This window comes from Scyliorhinus canicula, chromosome 14 (assembly GCF_902713615.1).
Source record: "Scyliorhinus canicula chromosome 14, sScyCan1.1, whole genome shotgun sequence".
Lineage (NCBI taxonomy): Eukaryota > Metazoa > Chordata > Chondrichthyes > Carcharhiniformes > Scyliorhinidae > Scyliorhinus > Scyliorhinus canicula.
In genome coordinates, this window is record NC_052159.1 from 118035590 (window position 1) to 118055111 (window position 19522).

Here is a 19522-nt window from a genome sequence, read left to right on the forward strand (position 1 = left end):
CTCACTTTCCAGGAGGTTGGCATTGGACCCCGCCACCTCTGGAATGCAATGCAATTTTCAAAGGGTGATAGGGAAGGATTTTATCCCCTATCTGTGGAGCTTCTCTCATAGTAAACTCCATGGATGTGGTAACTTTCACAGCAGCTTTTAGAGTTAAATCACAGTAAGCAGCTTCTTCTGAATTGCTTCACTGCGTAACCCACAAACCAATATTTCTCAAAGAGTATCATCAATTGTTGCACCAAATTCACAATATCTAACTAAACATACAGATGCGACAACTGCAAAATATTTTCACCTTCTTCCTGACTACAGCAGTGTACCCGGAACCATTCTGTAATCAATAACCGTGTAGGAGAGAAATGTCCACCTAAAATTTTCATTAATTCACTGAAGGACTTGTCTCCTGGTTTTTTTGGGTGAACAAGATTCTCTAGCAGCATAATTGTTTTACGGCCAACTGGCCTGAGAAATGTTGGGACATTTAGGTCCTCCAGTGTCTGATTACCTATTAAAAACATTTGGAATTTTTCTTCTTATGAATTTCATGTTTCATAATCCTCATCCAATGCGTCCATGACACTCATTTTTACTGCCATTTCTTCGATCCCGGCTCCTCGGGTCCACACTTCTTCCTTCTGACTGTGTTGGAAAGTATGGCACAAACAATCTCTTGAACAAGCAATTAGGAATTCTTTCCCATTTTTCCCTGAGTATTTGGACTGAATATTGGCTCATACTGAGTCGGCAGACTTCGAAATCCCCGGTCTCTGCATCCCGTGTAGCTTCACCGTGTGCGCAGTCCCTGCAGTGCAGAGCCCATTCACTTCAACGTAGGACGGTCTTCCCCAACTGTCAGTCTTCTTACTCAGAGTTGCTGGCGAAAACATTTGTCAAACCTTCACATGGGTGGAAGTTCTTCGCGAACATCTTGTGTGTGTGAGAATCTGGTCCCAAGAACTTTCTGTTGTTCCCAATGCCATCCCACAATTAGTCGCTGAAAATCTTCTTTCCAGCGATGTTTCTGCATCAGTCCTCATTGGCAGTTGTCTTTGCGGTTATATTTATTGCTGCAAAGCTAAAAACATGGATGTGCCCACACACTGGATTCTTGCAATACATGATTAGAGCTTTATGAAGGGTGTTGCTCTATACAGTCAAGATGGTGAGCTGCCCAAAGCCCGAGAAAAATTCTGCTGACATCTCTACACACCACATGACGCACAATCGGCAAGAATATATTCCCCAATACAGAAAAGTGGTTTTGTCAAAGTTATTTAAACCATGGATAATAACTCTCAGTTGTTCAACCAGTGGCACAGAGTTGCCATTGCTAATGCCTGCATTCCTCAGCTGTATGTTGTTGGAGTCCTGCAAGGGGTGTCAGGCAGCCAGCATCACCTGGACAGCAGAGTAAATCCTGCTGCATAAATCACCAGCAACTCGGGGACTCCAGATAGGAGCAGGTGGCTCTGACATGCCGTTTTCCTGGTCAAAAGGAGAAGACTTTGCAGAGACGACTTTCTGCTCAGAAGGAGAAGCCTGACATGGAGCCTTCCTGGTCAAATGAAGAAGGCTCTACAGAGATGACTTCATGTTCAGAAGGAGAAGGCTGACATGGTGTCTTGCTGGTCAGAAGGAGGAGGCTCTGCAGAGATGTCTTCCTGGTCAGAAGGAGAAGGCAACATGGTGTCTTCCTGGTCAGAAGGAGGAGGCTTTGATATGGCATCTTCCTGGTCAGACGGAGGAGGCTTTGATATGGCACCTTCCTGGTCAGAAGGAGGAGGCTTTGATATGGCATCTTCCTGGTCAGGAGGAGGCTTTGATATGGCATCTTCCTGGTCAGAAGGAGGAGGCTTTGATATGGCATCTTCCTGGTCAGAAGGAGGAGGCTTTGATATGGCATCTTCCTGGTCAGAAGGAGGAGGCTTTGATATGGCATCTTCCTGGTCAGGAGGAGGCTTTGATATGGCATCTTCCTGGCCAGAAGGAGGAGGCTCTAAGGAGATGTCTTCCTAGCCAGAGGGAGGAGGATCTACGGAGATGTCTTCCTGGTCAGAAGGAGGGCAGCACGGTAGGACTGTGGATAGCACAAATGCTTCACAGCTCCAGGGTCCCAGGTTCAATTCCGGCTTGGGTCACTGTCTATGCAGAGTCTGCACATCCTCCCCGTGTGTGCGTGGGTTTCCTCCAGGTGCTCCAGTTTCCTCCCACAGTCCAAAGATGTGCAGGTTAGGTGGATTGGCCATGATAAATTGCCCTTAGTGTCCAAAATTGGCGTCAGTGTTTGGTGGGGTTACTGGGTTATGGGGATAGGGTGGAGGTGTTGACCTTGGGTAGGGTGCTCTTTCCAAGAGCCGGTGCAGACTCGATGGGCCGAATGGCCTCCTTCTGCACTGTAAATTGTGTGTGAGGAGGCTCTGCAGAGATGTCTTCCTAGCCAGAAGGAGGAGGATCTACAGAGATGTCTTCCTGGTCAGAAGGTGGAGGCTCCGCAGAGATCTCTTCCTGCTCATAAGGAGAGGCAACATGATGTCTTCATGGTCAGAAGGAGGAGGCTCTACAGAGATGTCTTCCTGGTCAGAAGGAGGAGGGTTGACAGAAATGTCTTCCTGGTCAGAAGGAGGAGGCTCTACAGAGATGTCTTCCTGGCCAGAAGGAGGAGGGTTGACAGAAATGTCTTGCTGGTCAGATGTCTTCCTGCTGAACCGAGCAGAAACTTATAGCCAAGTTCTGCACACATGAGTGTGGCCTCAACCGGGACCTGGGATTCATGTCGCATTACATTCATCTCCCACCATCTGGCTTGAGCTTGCGAAATCCTACCAACTGTCCTGGCTTGAGACAATTCACACCTCTTTAACCTGGGGTTACCCCTATCTCTGGATCTATAAAGATTCAATTACCTGCAAATGCTCGCATTCTAAGCATTGTCTGGCATCTTTGAATTTGTCCATATATATGTTTCTGGAACGTACCTCTTCATTCACCTGAGGAAGGAGCAGTGCTCCGAAAGCTAGCATTTGAAACAAACATGTTGGACTTTAACCTGGTGTTGTAAGACTTCTTACTATGGTCAGAAGGGGACGGCAGTGATATGGCGTCTTCCTGGTCAGAAGGAGGAGGCTCTACAGAGATGACTGCCTGGTCAGAAGGAGAAGGCAACATGGCATCTAGGGGCAGCAGGGTAGCATGGTGGTTAGCATAAATGCTTCACAGCTCCAGGGTCCCAGGTTCGATTCCCGGCTGGGTCACTGTCTGTGTGGAGTCTGCACGTCCTCCCCCTGTGTGCGTGGGTTTCCTCCGGGTGCTCCGGTTTCCTCCCACAGTCCAAAGATGTGCGGGTTAGGTGGATTGGCCATGCTAAATTGCCCGTAGTGTCCTAATAAAAGTAAGGTTAAGGGGGTGTTGTTGGGTTACGGGTATAGGGTGGATACGTGCGTTTGAGTAGGGTGATCATGGCTCGGCACAACATTGAGGGCCGAAGGGCCTGTTCTGTGCTGTACTGTTCTATGTTCTATGTTCTATCTTCCTGGTCAGAAGGAGAAGGCAACATGGCGTCTTCCTGGTAAGAAGGAGGAGGCTTTGATATGGCATCTTCCTGGTCAGAAGGAGGAGGCTCTACAGAGATGTCGTCCTGGTCAGGAGGAGGAGGCTTTGATATGGCATCTTCCTGGACAGAAGGAGGAGGCTCTACAGAGATGTCTTCCTGGCCAGAAGGAGGAGGCTCTGCAGAGATGTCTTCCTGGCCAGAAGGAGGAGGCTCTGCAGAGATGTCTTCCTGGTCAGAAGGAGGAGACTCTGCAGAGATGTCTTCCTGGTCAGAAGGAGGAGGCTCTGCAGAGATGTCTTCCTGGCCAGAAGGAGGAGGCTCTGCAGAGATGTCTTCCTGGTCAGAAGGAGGAGGCTCTGCAGAGATGTCTTCCTGGTCAGAAGGAGGAGACTCTGCAGAGATGTCTTCCTGGCCAGAAGGAGGAGGCTCTGCAGAGATGTCTTCCTGGTCAGAAGGAGGAGACTCTGCAGAGATGTCTTCCTAGCAAGAAGGAGGAGGCTCTGCAGAGATGTCTTCCTGGCCATAAGGAGGAGGCTCTGCAGAGATGTCTTCCTGGCCAGAAGGAGGAGGCTCTGCAGAGATGTCTTCCTGGTCAGAAGGAGGAGGCTCTGCAGAGATGTCTTCCTGGTCAGAAGGAGGAGACTCTACAGAGATGTCTTCCTGGTCAGAAGGAGGAGGCTCTGCAGAGATCTCTTCTTGCTCATAAGGAGAAGGCAACATGATGTCTTCATGGTCAGGAGGAGGAGGCTCTACAGAGATGTCTTCCTGGTCAAAAGGAGAAGGCTGTGACATGGGTTTTTCCTGCTCAGAAGGAGAAGGCTCTGCAGAGAAGTCTTCCTGCTCACACGGAGAAAACTCTGATATGTGGTGTTTCTGTTCAGAAAGATATGGCTCTGCAGAGATGTCTTTCTGATCGGGTATAAAAGCCTCAGTAGAGAAACCTTCCTGGTCAGAAGTAGGCCAGAGAAGCACGGAGAAGAATGCTCTACCTGTGACATCAGGTCGCTCAGGTGTCAGCTACCTGCAGATGACTATGTGCCGGAAGAGATTGCACCTATCCAGGGATCTGGTCTTGGACAGTTGTGTTATGCACGTTAACCTGATGCCTCGCCGTCCAATGGCAGTCCTCTGCATGCAGCCATGGAGGTCACCATGGCGCTGAATCTTTATGCATCTGGGTCATTCCAGGGATCTTCTGTGATTCTGGGTAGTGTCACACCGTGACTATCACGCCATGCCATCAGGCAGGTGACAGGTTTCCCTATTGCAGAGGACAGGGACTGTATTCATTTTGACACAAATGGGCCAGTACAATCACAGAGGACATTAGGAGTTAACACTGTTGATCGATTCCCCCCCCAGGTCCCATTAATTGTACTCACATAAGTATCAAGGTAGTGAGAGACCAACCAGCCAGATTTTTGAACAGAAAGTGTACCCACTTATTGCATGTTCAACTGGTCTGTCACCACAGGAATCATAGAATCCCTGCAGTGCAGAAGAAGGCTATTCGTCCCATCGAGTCTGCACCAACTCTCCGAAGGAGCAACTCATCCAGGCCTATTCACGGAACCCCACCTAAACTTTTTGGACACTAAGGGGCAATTTAGCATAGCCAATCCACCTAACATGCACGTCTTTGGACTGTAGGAGCGAACCGGAGCACCCGAAGGAAACCCACGCACACACGGGGAGAAAATACAAACTCCACACAGACAGGCACCAAGATCAGAATTGAACCCGGGTCCCTGGCACTGTGAGGTAGCAGTGCTAACCACTGTGCTACATATATATTGCATGTCTGCGCTCAGTTGCTAGGCAGCTGTCGTGATTCATCCATCCTGCGGCAGTCCTATCACTTCTTCCAACTTCCAAACTGCTTCAGCGGTTGCCAATGCCCACCTGGTAGCTAAACATGAAGTGGGGGAACTACATCCAGAGGCATTTGCTTCAATGCACCTGCATTAAACTATCATCGGCATGTTAAAGATGTGCTTCCTTTGCCTTAACCGGTCAAGTTAATGCCTTCCAGTATGACCCAGCCAGAGTGTCCCATTCAGAGAGGCCTGGAGCTGGAGGAGGAGGGAATGATGCACAACCTTTCCTTGGAGTTTGATGGGGAGGAAGAACGGGAAGACAAAATGGGCACAGCAGAGGGGTCCGGTGCCCACATATTGAAGGAAAAGTTCTGACACCATTCCAGGCCTCAGGTGAAATGGCAGGCTGGCATGGTTGCAAGGGATTTGCTGATTCATCTACAATTTACCTGACTCGCTTCCATTCCCATTCTGAACTCAAACCACCGGCACAAGTTTTCCAGCCACCATTCTGAATAATTCCATTTCCACAGATCCACCACCATTCCCCCACCTCACAGACTGGGCATCTCGTACAGATCCATGGAACCTTCTTAGCCTTCCTCCCAGTCCCCACGACAATCCACGAACCCACAGAAGTCTGAGTGAAATTGCCAAATAATAACCACACAAATCTGTGGTGATGTGCATCACTGTAAGTACACAAGGGGTTAATGTAAATACATGTAGACTAGCTAGACACTAGAGGGAGCACCAGAGACATGACACACAGACACTCAACCAATAGATCAGTTAGATAGGACACGACCAATGGGCATTCACATATACACACAGAGGTGACACGACCACAAGAGGGCATTACACCAACCCACATATAAAGGACACCACACACATGATCTGCTCTTTTCAATGGAGACAGTCAGTGAGTACAGACACAGGGTTGATTCAATATCACTCCCACCACGTGGATTGTAGCAGACTGGTTAGTCAGTCTGGGTAGCTATAGAAGGATTAACAGTAGTTAATAGAGGTAATAGAAGTGTAAATAGTTTAATAAACGTGTTGAAGTTATCTCCACATCTGAACCTTCCTTTGTCAAGTGCACCACAAGGAAGCCGCTTATGCTACGCCTAGAGCATAACAAGACAAAATTAATGGCTAAACACAAACAGTCCAACACCACCCAGGTGAACTATAAAGTGAAACTATCAGCATGATGTCGTGCACCTATTTGTTGCTCTTCCTGTGGTTGAGGTGGTGGTAACTCCCTGCTCAAAGATCCAAATAAAATGCAGGTTTTGAAGCATGCACAGTATAAAGTGAAAAGTCAAAGTCACAGAGCAATGTAGCAATTTGGGTAAAGATGAATGAATAACAGGATGAGACAGTGAATCTAACAGGAATAGTGCATCAGTGAATTCAGCCAACAGGAAAAGTTCAAGTTAAAGGAACTTTATCTGAATGCATGAAGTGTTTATAACAAGATAGATTAATTAACAGTACAGATAAAGGTTTGTTCTAAAATCTATTTTCAAAAACATGGGTGGGATTCTCACCTACCCAGCGGGACGGAGTGGTGTGAACCACTCTGGCATCGGGCTGCCCCAAAGGTGCAGAATCCTCCGCACCTTCAGGAGCTAGGCCCGCCCCGGAGTAGTTTGCGCCCCGCCGGCTGGTGGGAAAGGGGCTTGGCACCACGCCAACCGGCACCGAAGGACCTCCGCCGGCTGGCGCGAGTTTGGCGCATGCACGGGAGCGCCAGCGTGTGCTGGCGACATCCCCACGCATGCGTAGAGGGATTCGCTTCCGCACCGGGAATGGCAGAGGACCACAGCCTCCGGTGCAGAAGGATAAAGTGCCCCCACGGCACTGGCCCGCCCGCAGATCGGTGAGCCCCGATTGCGGGCCAGGCCACCGTGGGGGCACCTCCCGGGGCCAGATCCCCCCCCCCGCGCCCCGCCAAGAACCCCGGAGCCCGCCAGGTCCCGCCAGTAAGGGACCTAGTCTAATTTACGCCGGCGGGACTGGCAACGAACAGGCGGTACTTCGGCCCATCGCCGGCCTGAGAATTCGTGGAGCCCCGCGGCCCATTGAGTCTCGCCGGTCTCTGCCATTCTCCGAGGCGGACGGCGTGACTCACGCCGGGGCACTTTTTGGGGGGGGCGGGAGAACTTAGAGGACGGCGGGGACGGGATTCTTGCCGATCCCCGGCGATTCACCCGACCCGGCGGGGGTTCAGAGAATCCCGCCCATGGTTACATGAAGACTAAGGTTAGAAACTAAATAGTGAGAGTCTCCCTTCCAGGGGGCTAGCAGGCCCCCGGCATGCGTCCTGTAGCTCTGGCTGCTGGCAGGGCCCTGCTGTCCAGACCACGTGGCCTTGCATATTTTAAAATAATTTTTAAAATATTTATTGTCACAAGTAGGCTTACATTAACACTGCAATGAAGTTACTGTGAATATCCCCGAGTTGCCACACTCCAACCCCTGTTCGCGTACACTGAGGGAGAATTCAGAATGTCCAAATTACGTAATAGTACTTCTTTCCGAATTTGTGGGAGGAAACTGGAGCACCCAGAGGAAACCCACGCAGTCACGGGCAGAATGTGCAGACTCCGCACAAACAGTGCCACAAGCCGGGAATCAAACCTGGGACCTTGGAGCTGTGAAGCAACAGTGCTAACCACTGTGCTACCGTGCCGCCAGTTTGAGGTATAAGGACAGGCTGGATAGACTGGGACTTTCCCCCTGGAGCGTAGGAGGCTGAGGGGTGATCTTATAGAGGTCGATGAAATAATGAGGGGCATAGATAAGGTAGATAGTCAACCTCTTTTCCCAAAGGTAAGGAAGTCTAAAACTAGGGAGAGATACAAAAGGATCCAGAGGGGCAATTGTTTCACACAGAGGGTGTTGAGTGCCTGGAACGAACTGCCAGAGGCAGTAGAGGCGGGAACAATTTTGTCTTTTACTAGCTTAGTGGTAATAACTGGGCGTCATGGACAAGTTAGGCCGAAGGGCCTGTTTCCGTGATGTAAACCTCTATGACTCTATAAGCAAATTGCAGAGGATGAGGATGATTATTTCAGAAATAGAGATTGAACATAGAATTGGGGAATCATAGAATGTTACAGTACAGACAGCCATTTGTGATGCCTTTGGCAGAGCAACCCCAGTATTAATCCCAGTCCTCTGCTCTTTCCCCTTACATTTTATGTGCTTTGGTTAAAAACTATTCTGTCACCACAGAGGGAGAAATCAGAATGCCAAATTACCTAATAGCCTTTTAGACTAATAGCCTTTTAGTCCAAATTACCTAACAGCCTCATAGTTCTTTTCATTTACTCTTATCAAAACTGTACATAATTTTGAAAAACTCTATCATATCATGGGATTTGTAAAAGAGTAGATGATAGGAAATATTGAAGTATCTGGACCCTTTTGTATCTCTCCCCTCTCACCTTAGACCTTACCTTTAGTTTTATAATATATATATATTATATATGTGTATATATAAGGGCAATGTAGTTTTCCTCAATGGCCGCTACTCTGTTGGAGTTTTATTCCAGTTGGCTTTGATTGGTAATTATTGTCTCCCAAAGAGACTGAGAGGCTGTGCTCAGCTAGGAGTAGTTGGGGGTTGAAAATGGCTCTGAGTGACAATGCAATACTATTAGATAATTGTCTGTTTTATATCGATAATAATGTCAATGAAAAAAGAAAGTTTAGTTGGATGTAAAACGGGCTGCTGATTTCCCATTGCCATTTTGTGTTACTGTGCAACACTGAATTTATTCTTCAAGAGCTTTAATGTGAAAAATTAACCCTAGCAGGAGTCTTCAGCTGGAATTTTCTGCAGCAGCGGAGCCCTACATGAAACAGGTGGCTACCACTGATCTAAGCTGTCACCATACTTAGCTGTACGAATATTTGATATGTATCAAATGGACAATGGTGAAAATGGAAAATTAATTTGCGAAACGATCTTTATTATTCATGAGTGACTGTGAAAGACAAGTGGTTGTACAGCTTACCTTTTTAATTGGGGTCACTGTAATTAAATATATACAATTCAGTTTCTGTATGTCACTGGAGCAATCATTTTGTAATAGTTAAGGCATTACTGCTTCTTACAGACTCCAGCTCCTTTTTGATTTTTTTACTTCTAATGCTCTTTACTAAAGCAGCAATTTTGTAGGAAGAATGAATGCATCAGTTGCCAAAGCTATTTTACAATAACAGATGGCAGTAATCGCACCTTCACTAGTAGCTAGTAGGTCAGCTGGGCATCCTTACAGTGAGATGACAGTCAGTGTGTGACTTGCCCTTGTAAGGAGATTTCTCAATGTGGTATGGTTGAGACGTGGCATGGTAGGATGTGACAAATTACTCCAAATTCGCCCAGTGCAATAAAATCGCAAGAAGTCCCACTTCACAAACAGATGGTCTCAGAATCAAGTGTTGTTTGCCTCACACAGACTTCCTGTTGTAACTTAAACATGCCACTTCATGAACTACCTCCCAGCAACATGGTACTGCACCTCAGAAAGTGCAAAAAGCTGATGTACCACTGAAATGTTATAACTGTGAATTAAACCATGAAACTAATGGGCAATTTTCTGATACCAGCTGGCAACACACTGTAGATAATGGCATTTAAGTTGATCCACGTACAAGACATCCTTACCTTTTAGCCCCAGAAATCATGTTTTTGCACATACTCGGTATTTATGTCATTTCCTTTTTTTCAGCCACTACGTGCTGCACTCACTGATCAACCTCACTTTTTCACCCCACAAATGCATATTTTACTTACTGGCACCTCATACCTAGGTGCAAAGGTCAAGCAGGTGATGAAAACTATATTGTGAAGATGTGTGGAAATTTGCAACATGCCCACATGCAGAGCCCGTGTGGTGAATGACAAAGATGGTGACCACCCACACCCACACTGGCGCTTTGCTTTTATACTCGGAAGGGATTTTTTAAAACTTCAATGGACTAGAGTAGTTGGAAAGCTATCACAATACAAGCATGGAACACAACATTTCACATTTCACATTTTCTCCCAAATTTACACCCAACAATAAACAATAATCAGTAACGAATGCAATGTTAATCCCCATATCAATAACAAAAAGTCCCACCCTTCCACCAAACCCCCAAATATTAGCCCGCATGTTAACATAAACAAATAACAAAAAGGAATCAGGAATCACCCATAGTCACCATTAACACAGACAGACTCCCTCCCACTAATTCTCCCCCATTGTTCGATGTAATCCAATTCTCGAAAGTGCATAATGAATAATGCCCATGAATTGTAAAACCCCACCATCCTTCCCCTCAGTTCAAATTTGACCTTCTCAAGAGTCAAGAATTCCAGCAGGTCCACCCGCCACGCCAGGGTACAGGGTACAGGGTGGAGAGGTTGATCTCCAACCCAACAGGATCCGCCTTCGGACGATCAACGAGGTGAAGGCTACAACATCTGCCTCCACACCCGTTTCCAACCCCAGCTGGTCTGACACCCCGAATATGGCCTCCCGAGGGCCTGGGTCCAGTTTCACATGCACCACTTTGGAGATTATCCTAAAAACCCCTTCCATTAATCCTCCAACTTTGGACAGGACCAACCGATTGGTTGAGACCAGTCATGTGACGGCTCTCCGATTGGTCAAGAGGCTGAGTTAACCACGCCTCCAGAGCGAGGTATAAATAACCAGAACGCCCGGCGGTCGTCCATTTACTGTAGTCGACCGCAGGGCTAACTTCTAGCTTATTAAAGCCTAACTTTTGTACAGCAACTCATCTCGCGTTCGATTGATGGTTCATCAATTTAATAAGCTAGAATTTTGAAGATGGAGCTCCGGATCAAGCCCGAATGCCTCCGCATCAGCCGGCAAACTCAGAACGCTTCAGAAATCTTTCAACATTGGCTGGCATGTCTCGAGGGATCCCTGGTGTCTGCAAACAGCCCCCCCACCATGGCACAGAAGCTTCACATCCTCCACTCCAGCGTGGGCACGGCAGCCTACGCGATGATCAGGGAAGAAAAAGATTACGATGCGGCCATGCTTAAGCTGAATGGACAGTTTCTTAAACCAGTCAACAGAGTATTCGCCCGACATCTGCTGGCCACCAGACAACAGCTCCCCGGTGAGTCATTAGACGATTTTTACCAGGCCCTTGCTGTCCTGGGGAGGAATTGCTCCTGCCTCCAAGTTTCAGCCACGGAGCACATGGAACTTCTGATCAGTGATGCTTACGTGGCTGGGATGCAGTCTGCCGCTATCCGCCAGCGGATGCTGGAGAAAGACGACCTCAGCTTAACTGAGGCACGGACTCTCTCCACCTCCCTGGAGATCGCCGATTTAAACGCCCGCGCCTATGCACCACCCTGGGCCTCCTGGCACGCTCTCCCACCGCCATCCGCCGTTCCCGACTGCCAGCTTCCTCCGACTTTGCCTTGATCCCTTCCAGCGGTGCCTTCTTCTCTTCCAATATAGCCCCGTAAACCGCCGACACTACGCCCCTCCAGTCCCTGTCGTCAGCACCTCCTCCATGTGGAAGCCAGCTCTACCAAGAAGCTCTGTATCTCCTTTCTGGCAAAGTCTCAAACCTGCATATTTCCCCCTGCTCCAGCCCATACCATCTCCGAAAGTTTCCATCCCACTTCCCTGGCTCAAATCTATGGTTCCCCCGGATCAACATTTCCCTTGACCCTGCCCCCAACCTGAAGTGTTGGCGAAACTGTCTACAAATTCTCAACAAAGCTATTACTAAAAGTCCCTGAGTATTTCCCCGGGGCCGTTGAGAGCATTGTTGCTAGCGCCTTCAATCCCGACCCCCTGCACAAACTCTCCTCCATTCTGACCCACTTGGAATCAATCCCTCTGATCCAGCTCTGTACCTTCTCAACATTCGCCGTCCAGTAATAATACATCAGGTTGGGAAGACCCAAACCCCCTGCCAGCCTTCCTCTCTGCGGCAGCACCTTTCTAACTCTGGCCACCTTCCCTCCCCATATGAACGAGGTAAACATCACTTTAATCTCTCTAAAAAATGCCTTTGGCAGGAAAATCAGCAGGCATTGAAAATAAACAGAAATCACGGCAGTACGTTCAGTTAAACCGCCTGTAGCCGACCCGCCAGTGACAGAGGGAGACCATCCCACCTTGCCACATCAGCTTTCACTCTCCCTACCAAACTAGAAATGTTGTACCTACGGAGCCCCCCCCCCCCCCCCCCCCCCCCCCGCCAATCCCAAGCAACCTGCACCCCCAGGTATCAAAAGTGAGTCCCTGCCCTACGGAATGACAGCCCCCCACCCCCGGCCGAGACACCACAAAATATTCACTCTTGTCTTGATTTAATTTGAACCCCGAGAAAGACCCAAACACCCGAAGCAGCTCCAGTATTCCCCCGATTGAAACACTCGGTTCCGACACGTATAACAGCAAGTCATCGACATACAAGGACACCCTGTGCTCTATCCCCCCCCCCCCCCCGCACTATCCCTTTCCATACCCTCGAACTTCTTAACGCGATGGCCAATGGCTCAATCGCGAGTGCAAACAGACATCCCTGTCTAGTCCCACAGTGGAGAGAAATGTATTCCGAGCAGATGTGCGGACGCTGGCCCTCGGCTCCTTATATAGTCGCTTTACCCAGTCCACAAATATTGGTCCAATCCCAAACCGCTCCAGAACTGCCATCAAGTACCCTTATTCTACCTGGTCAAACGCATTCTCGGCGTCCAATGTCACAACCACCTGTTTCCTTCCCCTCCGCCGGTGCCATAACCACGTTCAATACCCTCCTAATGTTCGAAAATAGCTGCCTCCCTCTCACAAACCCCATCTGTTCCTCACCTATCACCTTCGGGAGGCACTCCGCCAGCCTACATGCCAGTACCTTCACCAATATCTTTGCGTCCACGTTTAAAAGCGATTTGGCCTGTACGACCCACACCGTTGGACCCTTATCTCTTTTAAGCAACAGGGAAATCGATCCCTGCCCCAAAGTTTGTGGCAACATCCCCTTTCCCATAGCCTCCTCAAACATCCCCCCCATCAGTGGTAGCAGCGTATCTTTAAATTTTTTATAATATTCCACCGGAAACCCATCCAGCCCTGCCACCTTCCCCGATTGCATCCACCCAATCGCATCTTTTATCTCCTGCTCTACTATCACTCTTTCTTATGTAGCCCTGACTCCTCCCCTAACCTCGGGTACTCCAGCCCATCTAGAAATTCCTGCATCCCACGGTCTCCCCCAGGTGGCTCTGACCTGTACAATCTCTCATAGAATTCCTTAAAGACCATGTTAATCAGATTCGGAGCCACCACCAACGTTCCCTGTCCTGTCCCGCACCTGGACAGTTTCCTTGCCGCAGCCTCCCTCCAGAGCTGACTTGCTAACATACTCACCTTCTCTTCATGCTCGTAAACTGCACCCCTTGCTTGCCTCAATGGTGTGCCGCCTTCCTGGTAGATAGTCTGTCAAAGCTCGTCTGAAGTTCCTTTCTCTTTTGCAACTTCGCTGGGTCCCCATCTTCTGCACAACTCTTATCTACCTCCAACATCTCATCTATTACCCTCTGACAGTCCAACCTCTCCTCTTTGTCTAGCCTAGCCATGAATGAGATCACCTCACCCCTCACCACCGCCTTTAGAGCCTTCCAGACAACCGCCTTCGGCAGCTTACCCGATTTCTCGATTACTTTTTCAATTTTGTCACAGATCCCTCCGTCCCCCAACAGTCCCACATCTAACTTCCCCCCTGGTCTCTGTACTACCCCTTCTCCAGTACCATATCCACCCAATGCGGAGCATGATCTGATATTGCAATTGCAGAGTACTTCGGCCCCTTAACCCCAGCCAGCAAAGCCTTCCCCACCATGAAAAAGTCGACTCTGCCTGATTGCATTAGGCTTTTCTAAGTGTCACATCATAACCTACTTAATTATACATTCCAGCAATTTCCCGATGACGGATAATAAGCTAACTGGGCTATAGTTTCCTGCATTCCGTTTCCCTGCTTTCCTGAACTGAGGTACAGCAAGTGATTAGGAAGGCAAATGGAATGCTGTCTGTTATTTCAAGGGGAATAGAATATAAAAGTAAGGCGTTTTGCGACAGTTGACAGGACATCACATTTAGAGTACTGCATACAGCTTTAATCCCTTATTTAAGAAAGGATTAAATGCATTAAGACGCAGTTCAGAGAAGGTTTAATCAAGTGAAGTCCAGGTTTGAGGGCCTTATTTTATGAGGAAAGTTTGGACAGGTTGGGTCTGTATCCATTGGAGTTTAGAAGATTCAGAGGCAGTTTTATTGAAACATATAGGGCGGGACTTCTTTGAAGAGGTAACCAGTACAGTCGACAAGGGGGAGCCAGTCGATGTGGTATATTTGGACTTTCAGAAGGTGTTTGACAAAGTTCCGCATAAAAGATTATTGTGCAAAATTAAAGCACATGGGATTGAGGGAAATGTATTGAGGTGGATAGAAAACTGGTTGGCAGAGAGGAAAGAAAGAGTCGGGATTAATGGGTCCTTTTCAAATTGGCAGGCACTAACTAGTGGGGTACCACAGGAATCAGTGCTGGGACCCCAGCTATTCACAATATATATTAATGATTTGGATGAGGGAACAAAATGTAACATCTCAAAGTTTGCAGATGATACTAAATTAGTGGGGAGGGTGAATTGTAACGAGGATGCAGGGATCCTACAGCAAGATCTGGACAGGTTGGGCGAGTGGGCAAACCAATGACAGATACAATATAATTTGGATAAGTGTGAGGTTATTCACCTTGGAAGCAAAAACAGGAAGGAAGATTACTGCCTGAATGGTTGTAAATTGGGAGAGGGGAGTGTGCAGCGGGACCTGGGTGTCCTTGTGCACCATTCCCTGAAGGTAAGCATGCAGGTGCAGCAGGCGGTAAAGAAGCCTAATGGTATGTTGGCCTTCATTGCGAGAGGTTTTGAGTATAGAGGCAGGGATATGTTGCTGCAATTGTACAGGGCCTTGGAGTATTGTGTGCAGTTTTGGTCTCCTTCTCTGAGGAAAGATGATCTTGCTCTCGAGGGAGTGCAGCGAAGGTTTACCAGACTGAGTCCAGGGATGGCGGGACTGTCATATGAGGAGAGATTGACGAGGTTGGGATTGTTCTCGCTGGAGTTGAGAAGAATGAGGGGGGATCTTATAGAGACTTATAAAATTCTAACAGGACTAGACAGGGTAGATGCAGGGAAGATGTTACCAGTGATAGGTGGGTCCAGAACCAGGGGTCACAGTCTGAGGATTCAGGGTAAACCATTTCAGACAGAGATAAGGAGATATTTCTTCACACAAAGAGTGATGAGCCTGTGGAATTAATTACCACAAGAAGTAGTTTATGTTAAAACCTTTGAATATATTCAAGAGGCGGTTGGATATAGCACTTGGGGAGAATGGGATCAAAGTCTATGGGGAGAAAGCAGGATTAGGCTATTGAGTTGGATGATCAGCCATGATCGTGATGAATGGCGGAGCAGGCTCGAAGAGCCAAAAGGCTTCCTTCTGCTCCATCATGTATCTATGTATCTGTGACTCTCCGTTAACTGATGCTGAAATTAGGAAAGGTCATTGGGCAGAGAATCGGTTCTGACACCAAAATTGCGGCTGGCACCGATTTGACGCCAAACAGCAATGCTCCAGCACCTCGACAGCAGCATCAATGCATTCCGGAATGCACGTACAGTAGACACCATTTTCATATCATTATATGGCCTGACCTGGTATTCTCTGGGGCCTCTGTGATTCTCCACCTCCGATGGGCCGCATTCTCGATGGCGCAGTTCACTTGTGCTTTTAAAAATCATGAAACCGGTGTGGCGGCTGCTGAGGGAGAGAAGGAGGGTGCGGTCAGTGTCCAACGTTGCCATAATTTGCTGACAGTTGTGCCGCTGGCCAGGGGGCGTCTGCCAGGGCCGGGAGGAGTAGCGGGGGTTGGCCAGGAGGGGGGCTGTGGGGTCGGGGTGGACGGGCATGGAACACCATCCCTAATTGCCCATCCCTAATTGCCCTTCAGCAGGTGGTGATGAGCTGCAGTCCATGTGGTTCACAGTGCTGATAAGGAGAGAGCGCCAGGGTTTTCACTCAGCGACAGTGAAGCAACAGTGATATAGTTCCAAGTCAGTATGGTATGTGGCCTGGAGGAGAATTTGCAGTTGATGGTTCCCAGGTTTCTGCTGCACTTGTCCTCTTTGGGGTGGAGGATGGGGATTTGGAAGGAGTTATTGAAGGAACCTTGGTGAGTTGCTGCACTGCATCTTGTAGATGATACACACTGCTGCCACTGTGTGTCAGTGGTTGAGGAAGTGAATATCTAATGTGGTTGATGGGGTGCAAATCGAGTGGGCTGCTTCATCTTAGATGGTGTCAAGCTTCTTGAGTTTTTTGAAACTGCACTCACTCAAGCTACTGGAAAGTATTCCATCGTCCCTCTGGTTTGTGCCTTGCGGAGTCAGGAGATGAGTTACCCTCTGCAAAATTCCCAACTTCTGACCTGCTCTCGTACCAACAGCATTTTATTGGTTGCTCCAGTTCATTATATGGTCAATGGTCACCCCATGGTCAATGGTAACCCCTATGATGGGGTATTCAGTGATGATAATGCCATTGAAGCTCAAGGTGAGATGTTTGGATTCTACCTGCCACTTGTCAGCCCAAGCATGAAAGATGTCCAGATCTTGTTGCATATGGACATGGACATCTTCAGTATCTGAGGAGTCGTAAATGGTGCTGAACATTGTGCAATCATCAGTGAACATCCCGATTTCTGACCTCAAGATCTATTAGCAGAACACTTCACATGCAAATCATTGAATTCCTCTCTTTTCTGACACCTTAATCACAGTTCATATCATTTGTATGTATCTGAACCCAGGTTTTAATAACGTTACTGCAAAAAATATAAAATATGATGATTTCTTACCTTCATCACAGTGTGAAAAAATGTAAAATAGTTGTTTAAAAAGTGTACACTGAATGCAATTTTCTCCTCAAAACTAGAAAGCATTCTATCATTAACTTTGCCCATTTTTTCTTTGTTTTGACTGTTTGTGTTTCATTAAATTTAGGCGAGTGAGTATTGGACCTCCTTGAGGGACACAGCACAGTACTATATAGGTTTGAGTTCGATTGGCTTTGCATCAGATCCAGCTGTTGTACAGTAAGTACTGAATTAGTTATTTTATACAGATATTGTATCTCACAGAAAAACAAATAGCCTGATGTATAGTCAATGGAAATGCAGAACAAACACAGACAAATGTTTGGTGCTGGTTATAACTTACATCCAGAAAGGCAGATACCCCAATGTTGCGCTTGGGGAACAGCCTCATACCAGAAGTATGCCAGGTCTATGGAGTGAGGCTGAGCAGCCTGAGCAAACTTGACATTTAAATTTCCAATTCCAAAGGAGGGAAATTTCAGGAGACTGACCTATGAGCAAACACCAAACTCATAAACCGCAGGCTGATTCTTGTGAAGTACTGCCCCTCACACACTCAGGGTGGCAGGGTGACACAGTGGTTAGCACTGCAGCCTCACTGCCCAGGGACCTGGGTTCAATTCCAAACTTGGGTGACTGTCTGAAGTTTGCATTTTCTCCTCGTGTCTGTGTGGGTTTCTTCCAGATGCTCCAGTTTCCTCCCACTGTCCAAAGATGCGCAGACTCCGTGGATTGGCCAAGTTAAATTGCCCCTTGGAGGAAAAGAAGGACATTCTGCCCTTGACTATCTGAAATTCACCCCAGTGCTGTGAAATGTTCCCCCATCAGTAACATGTTTGATTTAGAAAGATTAAGAGATTTGTATTTCGGGTTTGTTTGCACATGGCGTTCGTAGCTGTTCCCATGAAATGGCTTTTTCCACCCCAAGAAAGTAAGCAACTCCACAGTTGTTTTGTAGTTGTTTTTTGTATTATCTGGAAATTGCTATTGCAACGTTGCAGCACTTTTGGAAAAGTCATTTTCACCTTTAGAAGGGCTATGCTAATATAACCCTGTGATTTCTAATGTCTCCTTTGTAGGGAGCACATCAGGAGCTACATGGATTACCTGCGACAGACAAGCGTTTACCTTCAACAGCAACCCACATACAAATGATTCTAAAGTATTGATGGAGGGCATGAAATCATTCTAATCTTGTGATTAATTCAGAGCAGATGGTGAAGGGCCAAAAACCAATCAATCTGCCCTGACAGCATGGGAATACTTCATTGCTTGTATCAAAGCACAATGTAACCACAGCTCAATGAGTTCTAACTGTGCCAAGATTTATCCAGAGTAGCATTGCCTGAAAAATGATAATCAATAAATATTGATGATAAAAGCTTTCATTGTTGTGTTATTTATTTGCACACCTCTGATTTTATTCAGAATTATTAATAATTGCTGACAGTTTAGAACTAGCTGCTGTATTTCACAGGAAGAAAAGGTTAGCAGTACTCCAGCATCCATGTCAGGTGCTAGTGCATCAGAATATATGGCATCATTCCCCAAGTGTGTGTTCATGAACTGTAAACATTGCCCTGAGATCATTGGCGCACAGCCTATGATATTTTACATACTTACTGTTGTCTGGTGCGTTAACAGACACTTCAACCAGTTTATTAATGGGGCAGCAGGGTAGCATGGTGGTTAGCATAAATGCTTCACAGCTCCAGGGTCCCAGGTTCGATTCCCGGCTGGGTCACTGTCTGTGTGGAGTCTGCACGTCCTCCCCCTGTGTGCGTGGGTTTCCTCCGGGTGCTCCGGTTTCCTCCCACAGTCCAAAGATGTGCGGGTTAGGTGGATTGGCCATGCTAAATTGCCCGTAGTGTCCTAATTAAAGTAAGGTTAAGGGGGTGGTTGTTGGGTTACGGGTATAGGGTGGATACGTGGGTTTGAGTAGGGTGATCATGGCTCGGCACAACATTGAGGGCCGAAGGGCCTGTTCTGTGCTGTACTGTTCTATGTTCTATGTTCTATTAGTAAAACGTTTACCCAGGTACCCTTACATATGAGACGAACAAAGGTCAGAAACAGGTACACGGTTCAACCCACATTGATTAACAAGTTCAATAAATGTTAACACGCAGTTACTATTCCCAAATTATCTGAA

At 47.5% G+C, this 19522-nt stretch overlaps 1 protein-coding gene across 1 annotated transcript in view; it reads left to right on the top strand.

The window, feature by feature from the left end:
• LOC119977550 (uncharacterized protein C3orf85-like) overlaps positions 1-18752 on the top strand; it is a 38989-nt gene extending 20237 nt beyond the window's left edge. Inside the window, exons 4-5 of the mRNA XM_038818622.1 lie at positions 17498-17589; positions 18450-18752. Of these exons, the coding sequence (XP_038674550.1) occupies positions 17498-17589; positions 18450-18525 (168 nt within the window). The 3' untranslated portion in view covers positions 18526-18752. The remainder of the gene's footprint in view (positions 1-17497; positions 17590-18449) is intronic.
• Positions 18753-19522: the final 770 nt, after the last annotated feature.